At 46.7% G+C, this 16710-nt stretch overlaps 1 protein-coding gene across 4 annotated transcripts in view; it reads left to right on the top strand.

Moving 5' to 3' along the window:
- NAA35 (N-alpha-acetyltransferase 35, NatC auxiliary subunit) overlaps positions 1-16710 on the top strand; it is a 478604-nt gene that overhangs the window by 63673 nt on the left and 398221 nt on the right. For all 4 annotated transcript variants that reach the window (XM_085633095.1, XM_085633094.1, XM_085633092.1 and 1 more), the window contains exons 2-3: positions 4160-4288; positions 11531-11564. In XM_085633095.1, the coding sequence (XP_085489221.1) occupies positions 4165-4288; positions 11531-11564 (158 nt within the window). In that variant the 5' untranslated portion in view covers positions 4160-4164. The remainder of the gene's footprint in view (positions 1-4159; positions 4289-11530; positions 11565-16710) is intronic.

Genomic DNA, 16710 nt, shown 5'->3' with positions numbered 1-16710 from the left:
GTCATTCAGCTCGAGAAACTCTTTAATAGAAGTTCGTCCTGGAGGAATCTGTCCCTGCATAAAAAGTTGGGGCAGTACCAATGAGTGTGTTTAGGGCGCGGGCTTTGGCCAGGTAATCGTCTTCTCTAAAGGGGCATGGTCTGACAGGCAGATTAGTTGAAACTGAGATTGTAAAACAGATGGGAGGAGGGATTGACTGAAGATGTGATCGATACAGGAATACGTTCTATGGGAGTGCGAGAAGAACAAGTAAACCCGCTTTGTGGGATTGGCATCCCTCCAGACGTCCACCATCCCCATGCGCTGAAGTTGTGAGTGCAGCGCCTTACCAACCCCCCCCCCCCCCCCCCCCTGGAGCCCTGTATGAATGTGACGTGTCCCTGTCCAGATCCCAGACTAAATTGAAGTCCTGCAAAAGCAGTATGTCCCCCTGGGCGAAGCTCTCTAAAGTTGTAAGGAAGGAAAGGATGAAATCCTGTTGTCCTGTGTTAGGAGCATAGAGTGCTGCAAACGTACATGAGCGACCTCGAAGGTCCCCCTTAACCATAATGAACCTCCCGCTTTTGTCTGTTTTAGTGTCCTGGGCTTGAAAGGGAATCCCTGCATGGAGCAATAGTGCCACCCCGTTTTGTTTCGTGGAATGTTAAGATCTAAATACGAGAGGATAAGCCTTGTGGCGTAGGCGCTGGTCTTCAGATTTTTTGAGGTGTGTTTCCTGGAGGGCTACTATTTGGACATTGTGGTCAAGCGTGTACTTCCAGAATCGCTGGCGCTTATTAGGGGAATTCATCCCCTGAGCATTCCAAGAAACCACTCTAACCGCCATGTGTACTTAAGGGAGAGTGTTGCTCTAGTGGCAGGGACCCTTGTTGGCAAGACTTTCCTGAAACTCTCCCCCACAGTCCCCGCACATAACCAATAAAAATAAGGGGACCATGACATCTAACCGAGTTAAACAACCTAAACAAATACTTAAAATGAGTGTGCGGAGTCCCCCTCCTAGAGAGGAATCCCAAAACCAGAAAACACTTTGGGAACATTACCATTTCCCATCCTCCAGCCCTTGTCATAGAAAAGATCAAGACATTCGGTGCAGAAAGAAACATCCCCCCGCCCCCCCAACTGAGTATTTGTTAACAAAGACATTTTGAATTGTGCAGTGAGTAAACATGACGAAGAGCCATGGGAACAACTCCAGCTCGTAGTATTGAGCAGATCCTCGGCTCCCAGCATCCATCCCCCCACCACCGTGTTGTTATGAAACACCCCCTCATCCTGACATCACCATTACAGTTATCTCTTGTGTTGAGCGTGTCAGGCACCGGGAGTAAAGCCTCTAGTGGCGTCCTGGCACCCAGGCCCCAGCTAAATGCGGAATATGCAAGTCCTCCACCCCATCCAAATCCCCAAAACTCCCATCCCGACCTACTCCTGGGCATAGAAGAGAGGTGAGGGAGAACAACCCCTTCAGGGCTGCCATAACTTCCTTCAAAGGGAGGCCCGAGCGGCCGTCACTTCAACGAAACACGGCGACGGGGACCTCTTGTCGCTCTCAATCAGAGGTCTCATACTGGAGCTTTCGTGTTTTTCCTGCCTATTTTGCGCCAATGACCTCCGTTGTGTCGATCTGATCAACCTTCCCCTTCGGGATCCGATGAGGTTTTGGAGAGTTCCAAGCCCAGCACTTCCGCCGCCTCAGAAAGTTCCACACAATGATGCTGCTTGTTTTGCCATTGAAAGGCAATCCCAAAGGGGTATGTCCATCGGTACCTGATGTTCTTCTCTCTGAGATGTTCAGTTACAGGACGGAACTGTTGGTGATGCAGAAGAGTGGCCTGAGCCACATCCTGGTAGAGCGTACATGTGTTGTTTTGGAAGGTAAGTGTATTGGAGATCCTAGCCTTTTTGAAGGACCAATTCTTTTATCTTGAATGAGCTGAACTTAGCCAGGGCATCCCGTGGGCGACGATTCTCCCCTGGCCGGCGCAGGCCAACTCTGTGTACTCTCTCCAGCCGGACCTCCAGACCATCCTCTCCGAGGGATGAAGAAAAGAAGCCCACCATGAATGCCTCCAGGTCCGGTCCCTCGCAATCCTCCTCCAGGCCACGGACTCTTATATTATCGCGACGAGAGCGGCTTTCCAAATCTTCACAGTTTAGTGAGTCACGCAGATGTCTGTGCAAGTCCGCTGTGCTTTCTTCCAGGGATTTAATCCTACCCGTCACCTCCTGTTGTTGCGCTTCAAGATCAAGTGTACGTGTACCCACGGAAGTCACATCTGCTTGGACAGTCACTAGTTTCTCACACACCTTCGCTTGGTAGGTTTCGAAGGAGGCTTCCATGTCTGCCTTGATGTCTGCCCGTAGCTCAGAGCGCAACTCCTGTCTAAACTCGTACAGGGAAGACAAGAGATCCTCTCGGGTCAGCACCATGGTCTCCCCCTCCTCCATTGTCCCCCTACTAGCCGACGTGAAGTAGTTGGAAACCCTGTTCTTCTTGGGTGGCATAGGGGCCCTCCGCATGGTCAGCGCACGGCCGCCCCTCAAATAAGTGGAATCTGCGCCTCTCTGGTAGCCGCCAGTGGGGACCCCTTCGCTCGCTCCTCCACTCCTGGGACCGTACTACGCCTCACCACCAGGCGCCAAGCCAGTGCCACGCGCTGCGTCCCACCGGACAGCCCGCGAGAGACAGCAGGCTCAAAAATGATGCCACCCAGCTCCGCCTTGGCGCACTCTGCTGATTCTCCCAGCGGGGTAAGTATCCTTACTTCCAGGCTCCTCGCAGGAGCCATAAACCATCAAGGGAAGACCTCCTGGCAGCCATGTTGGGGTCAGGCACCCCTCTTCAGATCAGGTCTCTTGTCTGCCCCCTATAGCTTTCTCGCCCCAATGATGATCCAACTTATATTCAGCCTTGCAGGGAAAGAGGCACGTAAATCCACCACAAATACCCCCAGGGCACCGGCAAAGACTTAAGGGGGTTACAGACTCACTCAGCGCATGTTGGGCCGCTCTCGCCAGACTCCGCACCGATCAGCAGCCAGATGAACTCTGGGTCAGAGGGGCACTGTCTCTGTTTGCAAAGCGGCCATCGCACGCAGAGCCTCCAGAGCCGGCCAGTCGTGATTCTCCCGCGGCAGCCGCCCGCCATTTTGTGGAACGCCGTCCCGGCACAGGGCACTCCCGCATACCTCCGCAGCCTAGTCACCAGAGACGCCGGAGGAACCAAGGCAGGCAGGTGCGGCCCCCCGCAAGCGCCGGTGGTAAGGTTTCCGGGACACAGCCGCTTCAGGTAGCTGCGGGGGCTCGTCAACATCGCGCTCTCGATTTCAGGTCTCGAGAGTCCGCCATCTTCTCTCCGGAGCCACTGCTCCGCCTTCTCCTCACTGGAGCTCTTCTGAGCGCGCACCGGGACTCTGATCGTGCCAGGACAGTCCCCTGTGGTCAGCACTACTGCTGCATCCTGGAGCCGAGGCCACCAAGCCGGAATGCTGCCTTATTGCCACGCAGTCAGCAGGGCCTGGGAAGGAGCCGATCGAAATCTCGTCCGATCGGCCATGTTGGTTAGCCACGCCCCGACGATTGCTTTTTTAATGGAATCACTTTTTAGTATTTTACATTTTCCTTCGTGAAATGAAACATCACATTTCTTTTTCTCCGCAAAAACCACCGTAGAGAGAAATAGAGAGGCACCCAGGGCTGTTGTATATTACAAGGACTGAGCTAGCACCAGACGTTTGGCAGGTTCAGGCCTTTGCTGGCATGTCAAACGTCAGGGCTCCATTCATCAGCTTATTAGGGCCTATGAAAAGAAGATCCTCTGGCTAACCTATTTTTGCAAATGGAGCAGTAGAACAGAAACATACAAGAGCTCAAGCTAACCTGGTGTAAGGAAACCGGTAAAATATCAAGCAATCTGTTGCTTTAGCATACCCTTTTCAGTGTATTATTATTCACTGAACTGTGCATGAGGACTAATAGTAGTGTTTACGAATTTGTTTGCATTTGCTAGAGGGACAGAGCTACTGGGAATTGATGAAATGGGTTTCAGATTAATGTTATGAAAATAAGTTAACTTTTTAATTGGACTCATTGTGTTGATGCATTATTTTCACCTGTAGCAGTTTATGCATTATCTAAATCTTTTTTGAATTTACAGGTACAATGGTTGTGAAAGCTTCAGTAGAGGATGACGATTCAGCTTGGGAGCTCCCAATGCATGACAAGATGGAAAAGAACAATGCATGTTGGATTGATATCACGCAGGAGTTCAAAGATGCATGTGGAGGTAACACATTTTAGAAAGTAATCTTTACATTCCTCCTAACCTATCCATAAACAGTAATTATGCAACTGAATAATTGACATTCCTCAAAGAAATCCATGCAGAAAGTACTCTAGAAATACATAGTCATTTACAGTATTTGTATTATACCTGTTATATTATATATTCTCTCTGCACATCTAAGAGTTGGAGAGAGTAAACAAGCAAGGCTCATACTTAATGTTTAGAAAGACTTGTTGGAGCATGGCAATCAGTGTGAGAGATGGATGAGTGAGATTTCTTCCATACTTTTGGCTCCATTAGTACCTGGGAGGGTCATGTATATTCTGGTCCTGTCAGCATATGATAAGATGTATGAGGGACATAGAAAATGCTATATTTTGATTTTGCATTTACTGCATTAAATAGAAGTATTGGCCTAGCGTGTAGTAATGCCCTGACAGCCCAGATCCGGGTGAATGGTGTTATGTCTGCCCCCTTTCCCATTCAGCGGGGTATGCGCCAGGGCTGTCCGCTTTCTTCATTACTGTTCGCTCTTGCTGTGGAGCCCCTGGCGCATCTCATACAGTGCGATGCCTGGGTACAGGGAAGTAGGGGGTGAAGTAGATTCGAGGACCGCATAGTAATATATGCTGATGACATTCATCTGTTTCTCGAATATCCTCAGACCTCCGGACCCCAATGCCTCAAGATCCTTCATATCTACGGCACAGCTTTGGGCCTACAAATCAACGTTTGTAAATCTCATTTGGTGGAGTTGAGGGGAGATGCTGATGTGGGGGGGGAGGTGGGGGGGGGAGTTGCAAGGCTAGTTCCCAGATATCCCAATCCCATGGAATTCCTTTAAATACCTGAGGACTCATGTCTCCTGCTTTCCCGACTTGGCATGGACTCTCAGCTTTCCTTTCAAGGCCTGGCCCAAGCCCTTGACCAAGACCTGCAGTGGTGGGCCAGACAACCACTCAATCCCATGTGGTTGCACTCTTTAAGATGGTATGTCTACCTTGTTATTTATATGTCCTGGAAAACTTTCCTTACCCTATCCCCTGTAGGTGGTTTCCCTCCTTGACCTCCAAACTTGCAAACTTTGTATGGGCTGGCGGGTGTCATAGGGTGACTTTTCACTCAGCACGTAAGTCACCCTTCGATGGTGGCCTTGGGCTGATTGAGATTTATATATATATTTGTGGCACACTTGGTAACAGTTAATGATTGGTTCTCCGAAGGCTGGGACGATCCTGCTTACTGTCTGGAAGTTCACCTTTTGGGTCTCGATGGCCTTCTCAACCTCATTTATGAGGTGTCATTACCCTTGTTGTTGTCATGCAAGCTGGTGGAGGGCGGCCTTACGTCTCATCCTTTGGGACCATCTGACTTGGAATATATATATATATCTCCACACCAAGTGCTCACCTTGAGTAAAAGCAAGCGGGACACCGCTCCGGGTACAGACACAGGATTTATTGAGCATAATCACAGCGCAGTCCTTGCAGTCCGTAAAACGCTTGGGCAGACGCGTTTCTAGCTGGAATGGCCGTCATCCGTGCCGGTCTCACAGGCTGATTGATTTCTTCTGGACTTGACTCAGAGACCACTCCCTATGAAGCAGTCTCTCGACGACTCCTCCTTAATGCAGGTGTGTATTAACCGCTTATGACTAGGTGAACTGTATGATGCTTATCGCAGTTCGTCGTGGTGCCTCATTAAGTAATGGGGAACTCCAAACATCAAATGATGCCCCAAATTGTTGGCGCTGGACTGTGTGCCACCACAGAACTCCCCGATATGTTGGTCCAGCTCACACCTTTGTCTGTACCCTTATCAGGCAGCACTGTGCTGCCTCCTCTCTCCCCTCGCTAAAATGACCGCCTGATGGCAATGACTTTGCTCGGGGATGGGGGGGGTGGGGGGGGAATCCCGTATGTACTCCTCGTACTTCTCCAAAGGTTTGCTGATGTACGCAGAGCTCCAGACCGAGAGGGCGTGTCCCATGCTGGTTTCAGCGTACCCGGCTATAAATCCACACCAAGTGCTCACCATTAGTAAAAGCAAGCGGGACACAGCTCTGGGTACAGACACAGGATTTATTGAGAATAACCACAGCGCAGTCCGTGAAACGCATGGGCAGACGCGTTACTAGCCGGAATGGCCGTCATCAGTGCCGGTCTCACAGGCTGATTGATTTCTCCTGGACTTGACTCAGAGACTACTCCCTATGAAGCAGTCTCTCGACTCCTCCTCTTTAATGCGGGTGTCTATTAACCGCTTATGACTCTAGGTGAACTGCATGATGGTTATCGCAGTCCGTCGTGGTGCCTCATTAAGTAATGGGGACCTCCACACCCACACCACCCCCACACCCCCGATCTCGTCGTGCTGGTGCAGGGGGGCAGATTGGTGTGCGCTTGTGGATGCCGCCACAAGCATGAAAGGGTGTGGGGGAAATGGTGTTCATTTTATAATCTGTCGATGTAAAATTACTGATACTACCTGCCAAAATGATGACATGTCTTTATATCTTAATTCATGCACAGCTCCTATTATATAAGTTGGTGAATGTACTTGCTGTAATGCTAAAATAATTCACAATAAAGTTGGTTATTAAAAAAAAAAAATAGTTCATGGGCATATTGTTGTTTCACAGAGGATGTCTTCTAAATAAGGCCAAAAAGAGTAGTTACTTTTCAATAACTTTGCAAAAACTGGTTCTATTATGCTTTGTTTAGAAATCTGTTGAAGTTGCTTTTTAGTTGTCAAATAACTCATTACCCTTTTCAAAGGTCTATAAACATTGGTAAGTCTACTAAAACATGTTTGTTGCAATTGTATCAGCTTGACTAATATGTTTAAAGTGCACAATTTATCACTCTATTTAATTGTATTGAATCCATGGATAATTCCACCCCATTTTTGGAAGTGTTAGACTTGCCTCCCCTGGTTGACCTGTTAGCCCTCTGAAGTTAGAGTCTAGTCGTGGCCTGGAAAGCAACTTTTTGGGACTGGTGATGATTATGAGCTTTCGCCAGTTAAAAGGACACTTTTGTGCTTCATTACTACTCTGCACTCGGAAGTGGGTGAAACCACAATGAACGCTGAAGAAGCTGTCAACACCGTGAAAGAGAAGCTTGAGGGGTTAATTTACGGGGTAGCATAGGTAGAGAAAGAGCAAGACCTGGTGTAGAAAAAGCTGCAGGTAATGGAGGTGCAGGTACAAGAGTCATCTAAGGATGTTAAGCAGTTAAATGCCTTCAGGACCAAGGTGATTACTGCTGTTATGCTGTAGGAAAGTGCCCTTTTTGACATGGTCACTCCCCATTTTTTGCCGGATGTTAGATGCGATTTAGACTGGAAGTGCACTGGGTTCCTGCTAACCAGATCACCAGTGCCAGATGTCTTTCCCAAAACTGTACAATGGTTTTCCCCAATTGGCGATACCTTTAGTACCCTCTGTAATTCCTTAGTAAATAGTACCCAGGATCTGAGGTACTAGAGAGGGTCCCCACTGCTAGCAGCACAAATTGTGCCACCCTAAGGGACTACTCACCAAGCTCATGCAAACTGTCATTGCAGGCGGCGTGTCTTGGGGCAGACAAAGTGAAAACACGACATGGCACACAGCCTGTGTGCCATGCCTGCAGACACTGCATGCAGTGTAGTTCAGACGCCCTTACTGCAGGCCTTACAGCTCTAAGACAGGGTGCACTGTACTACATGTGAGGGCCTAACTGCCTGAGCAGTAATGCCCCCCTACTGGTTAGTTCCAGTACTGCCAGCACAAGTCATTAGGGAAGCCCTTTTAAAAGCATGTGCTGAACACTGGTGAAAACGAGTTCCCCAGTTACATGATGGCTTCCCTGAAAATCGGGATGTTTGGTATCAAACATCTCTTATTAATAAACCCACACTGCCAGTGCCTGGTTTAGTAATACATGCACCCAGAGGGTACCTTAGAGGTGCCCCCGGAAACCTTAACAGTGACTGGTGTGCTGACTCACTGGTTCTGGCCAGCCTGCCACCAGAGAGGAGTTGCTGACCTCCAAGGGGGAGGGCCTTTGCTCTCTGGGGGCCATAAACCAAGCCTGTTCGAGCAGGGGGTACTTTGAAGCTCCCTGCCCTGGAATGCTAATCTACAGGTCATCTTGTGGGTGGGGGTGCAAAGATGCCCACTGCCTTTGTTATGTGAATCCGGCTTCTCTCACAGGAGAGGAAACCGATCCCCTATGTCCTGAGCCCTTTGGCACGTGGACAGGCAGGAAAATTAGCTGGGCGAGATGGGCTTGTCCACCCTCTTGCGTGCATCACCTCTGAACTGGGGTACCTGAAGTGGATGCGACGCTTCAGAAGTGAACATCTTGTTGATGACAAATTTACGATCTTTGGGATAGGGTTCTGGCCAGTTCCTCCTGTTGGTGGTCATATAGGAGGCGTGACCCCAGGAGTAAGTGACCTATTGACTGTTACCCTATACTCCCCTAACACCCCTAAATTCAGTATTTGGCACCAGGAAATCAGATCTTGACAATCAAAAGAAGAAGACCTAAGAGCAGCAAAAAGCAAGAACTCTGGAAGAAGCAGCTGACTTGGCGCCAAACCTGCCGGCCTGTCTGCTGTTCCAGATGATTGCATCAAAGTCGACTCATTCTGTAAGCTGCTGTGCCTCCAAAATCCTGGGAGGACTGCCAGCACTTCTGCCAAGACTCAGGAACTCCTGTGGAGCAGCAGAGCTGCTTCCCGGATCCTGCAGAGACCGGAGAGGACTCTGGACTGGCACAAACCGACACCGGAAAACACCACTGCAACCGTGCTGCCTGGTCCGAGCTGTAGTGGGTCAGCTGAAGTCCAGCATGGTCCCCCGGCCCTCCAGAGAAAAAGCCCACCTTGGACTTGCCGACTGTGGACTTCACTCCGCCGCCTGCCGTCTCTTTTGCAGGCCCCCTCTACTGTGAGTGCTCCCGGTGACGAACATCTGAAGCCTGAAAACACCTCTGCACCCGTCGCCCCTGGCCCATGGAGAAGAGGACCAAAGGTGTCTCCATCTCCCCCTTAAGCATTATGAGTCCTCAGCCCCCCTTGTGGTTCAGACTGACTGGCTGCCCAGTCCATGCCCCAGCCTCTTTTCAAATGGCCCGATCACCATAGGATAACAGTAGGCATCCGACTCTGAAAAGCACCTCTGCACCCGGCAGCCCCAGTGCCGCTGAGGTGACTTGTTTGTACTGCCGTGGACCTTGTCCCATACTTACCTTAAGTCCAGGAAATTGGTTTTGTAAGTCACTGTACTGTACTTGAGTACTGTACTTGGTTTGCCTTCCAAAGGATAACATTGCAGCTTCTGAAAAATGCGCTGTGTAGACTTTCTAAATGCAGAAGTATTTCTCTTGAAAAACATACTTACCTGATTGTATTGATTCTGGTACCTAAACATTGATAAAGCTATGTGTTACCCCCTAAAAGAGTGCCTTGGGCTTGCTAGAGCAAGCCCCTGTCCACTAATATGGGATTACCTGAACTCTTTGCACGGTATACCTATTTTTGGTATACCATATAAATAAGTTGATCATCGCCTTGAAATTTGCAGAGTGGTACACAAATGAGTGTTGGAGGTTCTAGCCAAGATTCCTGTGGAAGACTTAAAGGCTGATCTGTGTGCTTTATTTTGAGGAGCGCTGAACATAGAGGCAGAAGCGCTACAACCAATTGTGAGGACATGTTACAGAATGTCCCGGATTCATCAAGGTGACGTGTTGTTAGTGGTAAAACAGTGATGGTGAGCCTTTTTAAGATGGAATGGAGAGAAGCTCCTTAGATCTAGAAAACGAGGCATAAAGATGATGGCTAAAGAGAGGTTCCTTTCCTCTCCTGACCTGAGACACTGACAAGAAAAAGGGGCTTAAAGACGATAAAGCCTAGAGCAAAGAACAGCAGCTAGAAGCCCAGGAGTACTAGGGAAGGCAGCCTCAGGTGAGTAACTCAAAGCCAGCAGTGCATGCTTCATGTGGCGTTTCCTGAGACCTGGGAACTGTAGAACAATGGAAGGTGCAGCGATTTTCAGATGCCCAGGAGGTTGCAACAATCAGCATCCCAGCTCGTTCCTCTATTCTCAGTCCAACAAAGAGTTCTCACAGTTTTAGTTTTTTTTACGTATCTTCTTAGTATTTTAAAGGTATTTGAGTGAGGGTTGTGAATACAGCATCAACGCCATGAGACCTCTGGGCTATTTCATTGATCAAACTAAGCTTTTCATCACAAAGAGAGCTTGTGATGTCCATATGTTTGTAGAAATCGTGAATAATCTGTTTAGGCAAGGGTTAGTCGGGTTCATTGTATGTCACATTTTAGGTTTTGCAGCCAAAAAGCCAACTGTTAAGACTTATCAGTGTTTCCGAAATGTCTAAAGCAGCTGCATATAGATCCCTTCACATGTTCTACAATCTTTATTAATAGGACAGAATCTAGAGTGTATTCTATTAGAGGCACAGTGAATCTCAAAACGTTCTGGGTAATGACTGGCGCTTTAGTGCCCTCTTTTTGACTTGTTGAGACTTTGTGTTGTATTCATTCCTACGAGTAACGGTAGTCCATGTCCCGTGCTTAAGAAGGAAAAGCCCCTAGCCTGTAAAAATAATTCTTCAGCATTGATTCTTTAATGCATTCAGGTGCAGCTGCCTTTGCTAGGTGCAAGCTTTCTATACGGTCTCTTTCCTTCTCCAAAAATGAATGCAATGTGCCTTTTGGGGAATTGAGGTCTCAATTGCATTTGTGATAAGAGGAGGAAGAGATGGCTCTCCGAATTTCTATGGCTTAAAGCATCGACTCAATAGGGCATCTTATTTTTAGCGGGAAGATACCCGTGCTTGAGAACATATGAAAAGTGCTGCATCATTTTTTATCTCTATCTACTATCAACCCAAGACTTAAGCTACCATGATGAGCTAATAGAAATGATGCCACACTTGTGCTCATGTTTGTTTTGATGTTTTATTTTTTAGGGCTGCTTTTTATATCCATGCCCGATACTCTGTAACCAGCCTGTGCATTATTTGTTTCTTTAGTTTCATATTCCCCAATCCGAGCAATACTCTGTCTAGTGTTTTCTGAGTAGTTTTACAAATTTTCTTTATTTATTTTTTTTACCTGAAATTGAAACTGTTGATTTGTAGGATATGAGTAATAGAACTGTTAGATCACAAACCAGTAGGGATATTTTTATGATGCCTTATGTGATATGTTCTTTTTGTTTTGCAGAGCTGACTTTAGGGGAACTACTTCATGATAAGCTGTAAGTTAAACCTTAATATACTTCTGTGAGCTAAATCTGTATTGTTTTGAGGTAAATCTGTATTGTTACTTTTGTTTAAAGAAGTATAGGAATATTACAATTACACTAACCCAGGTTCAAATCTGTATTTTAATGCATCTACTCCTTCCATTCTCCTGCTGAAGTCTTGCACATTTCTAGTGGTATTTATTCTGCTTAAGAAATGCTGTACCAGTATGCTATTATTACTGGGTGGGGGGGCAAGATGCCATTTTGTTGTCCAAATCCGCATTAACAAAAGTGAGTGAAAGGGATCTTTGTGTTTCTTGGGAAGGGTATGAATCGCGATTCAGTTGTAAAACAAATGCCTTGTTCATTGCTGCCTGACTGTTCTCCCATTTCTAATTAGGGTGTCTTTGTTTTTGCTGCTATCTATGCAAATATTCTCATCAGCTGCGTATTCGTCTCCATGTTTGATGGTACTGAAACAGTGTCCACGGTCTCTGTCATATAATGTGAGCCAGGAAAGTAATTGGATTTGCAACCAGTCTTCGTATCAAATTTTAATAAATTCCTGACCCAGCTCTTGGTGCAGCTTTCAAAGTATCCCACGTGCTGTGTGACCTGTGATGAAAAACTATATTTATCACGTTGTATATGCTCATAATAGGAGCACAGTGATAAGGAAGAGGTTCATGGTGGTAATTCCTTCATTTCTCATCAGTAATCTAAATTACACCCGGCTCTAATTTTCCTGGTCACTGTTATACTTTCCTCCAACTGTGAAAGTTGTTTGTGATTAGCATGAGTCCAACTGCCATAGTGTTAGCAAAGACTAAATAACAAGTAGGACGTTTAGCTAATGAGAACCTTTGTTTCTTACATTACTTTAAATTTATAAGATAAGGTACCAGTCCCCGGTGCTGGGCCACCTTCATTAGGCAATGACTGGGATGAGGAAAAGGAACGAACTGCCAATCCAAACAATATCTGTCATGTAACTTGTCCACAAATTTGTGGCATATAATTAGCCCTTCTCTGGCATGTGATCATCCCTCTAGTGCTTGATCAGCCCCTTCTCCCACTTGCTCAGCCTTTGCAGTGAGAAAGGCTTGTTAGCTACCACGCCAGATTGATTGACTGAACCAATCTTGCTTCCTCCGTCCAATGTGTCTTGGTCCATTGCATGTTATGCATCTCCTTAAATGTATTCTGCCCCTCCACATCCTTATTGCTCTTTCCCCACTGCCTGGCCTTTTCCTGTGGTTTTTATGGTGTTACTTGATTACCAATTTTTAGAACAATCTTTTACCAATGATGTTTTAGGGCCACCAGTACAATTGCATTACAACTAGATAACTACTTTAGGCTGTTCATGGTCCATGGATAGCTAACTCCATTTGAAGCTAAATTGAGCAACAGCTAGCTTGTAACAGTAAATAACAGAATAAACCCTGTTTTTAGCCCGAGTGAACTCTTCACCTAATGTTTATGCCACTTTAAGGGTACAATTGGAAAGCTGAACTTAGCAAATTGCATAATTTTCTTGAGATTTCAAACACTTCAGCTAATCCAGCAGGGTGGTGCTTTTGGTTTTCTGATTTTTTTCCCCGGATAGTCACAGGTGAGCGGTTTAGGTGTGAATGAGGAGTATCTTCAAGCCAAGAGCCTCATAATGTCTCTGTTTCTCTGCAGCAGTCATGTAGCATATGCAGAGGGGTTTCACCAGAATAGGGATACCAACCCTTAACTAAAGGAGAAGTATTTCCTCACCGAGACAGAATGATTTTGTGGAGGGAGTATATATATCCTGTGGAGTCATTATTTACAAAATAGCATTTTGCAGGAAGACTGTGAAAATTCCCACACACACCATACGTAAACTATCTGCAGGTAACAGACCATAGTTCTGTATTTACCGGGCCTTTAGAAGGACTTCTGGTAAAAAGATCTATTGACTTGGATCAGAATTGCATCACCACTGTTGGCCTCCTAATAGACCGGGATGAGAGGACAAAAGTCTCCTTCGCTCAGATTGGGGGTTCAGTTTGGTTGACCCCTTCACATCACAGCTAGTAGTGGACTGAAAGCCAAAAACAGCTCTTGCTAAATTGTTGAAATCAACCCACACCACAGGAGGCCACTAATAGAATGTGGCAATAATGGCTTAGGGCCAGATGTACAACCATTCACTTTTGCATGTCGCAAATTGTGCGAATTGTGACTCGTAATTTGCGACTCGCTGAAGGAATGTACAACAGTGTGACCCCATTGGGAATGGCTAGCACTCAGAAATATAGTGACCTACTGGGGTCAGCAGACCACCATGTCTGTGACTGCTTTTTAAATAAAGCATTTTTTTTTAATGCAGCCCGTTTTCCGTAAAGGAAAGCGGGATGCATTTGAAAAAGAATTTTTTTTTAAGGGCAGGCAGTGGTCCCTGGGATCACTGCCTGCTCTTAAAAAATATTTTCGCACACACTCAGAAAGGGAAGGGGTCCCCTTTTCCCGTTTGCAAGTGGTTTACCACCTACTTGAAGTAGGTGGTAAACTACGAGTGTTTCGCAACCGCAAATGTGGTCGCAAAACAATAGTACATGGCATTGAGACAAATATTAAAGTAAAAGATTCACATTGATGCGTCTGTCCCTCAACTTACAATGTATTTATATATACAAATTCATACAGGGTTAAAGGGGAATATTTTTTATAAATGCAGTGTAAGGAATTGGATTATTATTTGAGGTGGGTGTCTACCCAGCTCAAGGAATAATCACAACACTTGTGAAGCCTCAAAGTCACTAAATGAACCGGATTTCAACGCCTTGGTAGTTATGGCACAGAGTGCACAAGCTGAACTTGGGGCAATGTGTAATGTATTTATGCAGTGCCAAAACAGTAATAAAGTCAAAATATAAAACAAAAAAAATCCCAAACCAAATAAGAAAAATTGAGTAAAACCTAATAGACAAAGTTGACATAAAAATGACAAAATTCCAATAGGGAACGAAAGATGAGATGTTATAGTTTTAAGTAGGAATAGTGCCAAGAAGCAAAAAGTGCCAATGATAGTCAATGGTGGTAGCAGACCAATTCCTAGGTGAAAATTTGTCACGGACCTTGGTGGATTGTGGATCGAATATCCTAATCAGGATCATTCTTGTCAAACGTTTTACCTCCTGACATAGTCCTTTAAGGCCCAATCCATGTGATCGGGATCGAGAGCAGCAGCTGAAGCAGTTGGAGCAAGCAAGCGAGCAAGCAGGAGCGGTGAGACCGAAGCCGGGGGAAAAACGAGCATATGCACTGGAACTGCACGATCCCGCGGAGTCGGAGGTGGCCGGCGGTAGTCTGGTGCGGCTTGCGGGAGGAGCAGCCGCTTTAAAACTTTAGTCCGTCTGCCCGCCACGTCTGCCTAGTTTTGCCCTGCCTTGCATTTTCTCATCGTGATTCACCTTGTTCCACCCTCCTTCCTTCCTTCCTCTGGCGGCGGGCAGTGGCCCGCGAACTGCGTTGGGAGGAAAACTGAGGAGTGAGGAGTGGAGCCGGAGTTAGGAGCCGGTCCAGAGTGGCGGTGTGGCCGTGGAACGATGATCAACGAGCAACGAGCTGTGTAACTTTTGGGTAAAGCTCCATTTGGCCTGGCATGTCCTCCTTGGCGGCTCTAGGGCTGGTATTGGAGGCACTGGCACTATAGTTCTTCTAGCCAGGTAGGCCTAGTCATAGACGGTATACGGAGAGGAGGAGCAAGTGGCGAAGGAGGTAAAGGGAGGAGCAAGAGGTGCAGAGCTTGGCGTGGAGCTCGGAACCGGATTGTGTTACGAACGGTCTCCCGAAGGGCTTTTTTCCCGCCTTCTCCCGGCTCCTGGCTTCTCTCGTTCTGATTGCGTCCTGTTCTGCGGGCGCTCAGGTGGGGCGGTAGCGGCAGGAGAGGCCATTAACTGTGCCGCTGCTGGTGCGGCGCTGCGGAAGTGAAGTGGAGGGACTTTAAGGGACTTTGTCCTGTGATACGACTATTTCAAGCGGTGGTGGAACAGCTGCTGTTGTGGTGCTAAGACGGTGGAGGAGGAGCTCTGGCTGGCGGTATTGCTGGTGCAGAGGATCAGAGGAGCCCTGGCCTGTTGCCTGCTGCTTGGTTCATTGTAACACCAAGGATACACTAAGAGCAGAGTCAAGCCTAGGAGTGGAGTGGAGCGGTGGGAGGTGTCTTACATCTACCGTCTATGTGACCTGCTCTAATTCCTGCTTCTGTGACCGGCATCTAAGGTCTAAACAGTAAGTCGCTGAGCCGCCAGAGTCTGAAAATAAATCTGTAAATCTGTAAAATCAATGAAAAATGAGTTAAAGGGGCAAGTGCCAATAGACTTTGGCCCTGTTGAAGCAACCCTTGTCCCTTGTACTACTCCATATGCTCAGTTTACAGCCCTACCTGGAGATTGGTCTATAATCAACTAATGAATTATTTATTTAGTTATTTATTTAATAAATATCAGTAGTACCGGTGGATTTAGTGCTGAGGTTGTGATTCGGGGGTATTTTCTTGGAAGGTGCTTGGAGGAGCTTTTTGTTCCATTGAAGGACACGTTTGGCTTTGTCATTTACCCATATTGATTCTCTAAAGAGGCAAACTTTTCCTCCCCTTGGAGGGTGTACTATGAGGTCGGGAAAGGAGCGGCCACCTTTTCCTCCTATTAAAAGGAAAAGAAAAATACAACAAAAATGAATACTGGACACGTTTAAAATAAAACAGACAGGCGACTTACAGCCCCTTAAACCATTTAAGGTCCACACATTTGGGAAATTGGGAAAATCGCCGTCAAAGTTTGACTATATGAAAGATCCAACTGGTGCTATGCTAACAATGCTAACAAACTCATGTGATCTTCAAACACCAATTAAACCACTGAATAGAGAGAAAACTATATGTCCAAAGCAAGGAGCAAGTGAACAAGTCCACATTGAGTACGAAGTTGAAGCCGAACGAATCATAGAGTTAACTAAAGACCAGCCTAGCCATTGGGGTCAAATAACGGACCTAGAGATGTTAACTATCCCACTTACGGGTTGTTCACAACAAGAGGATCCAAAGTGTACGAGCCCAATGATAGGAGATACTCAGCAATTATTAATAAATCAACCAGATGAAACAAATCAACCAGATCGAGAA

The sequence above is a fragment of the Triturus cristatus genome, chromosome 2_1 (assembly GCF_964204655.1).
Source record: "Triturus cristatus chromosome 2_1, aTriCri1.1, whole genome shotgun sequence".
Lineage (NCBI taxonomy): Eukaryota > Metazoa > Chordata > Amphibia > Caudata > Salamandridae > Triturus > Triturus cristatus.
Note: the sequence above shows the minus strand (reverse complement) of the source record. Positions and strands in the feature narration are given on the sequence as shown.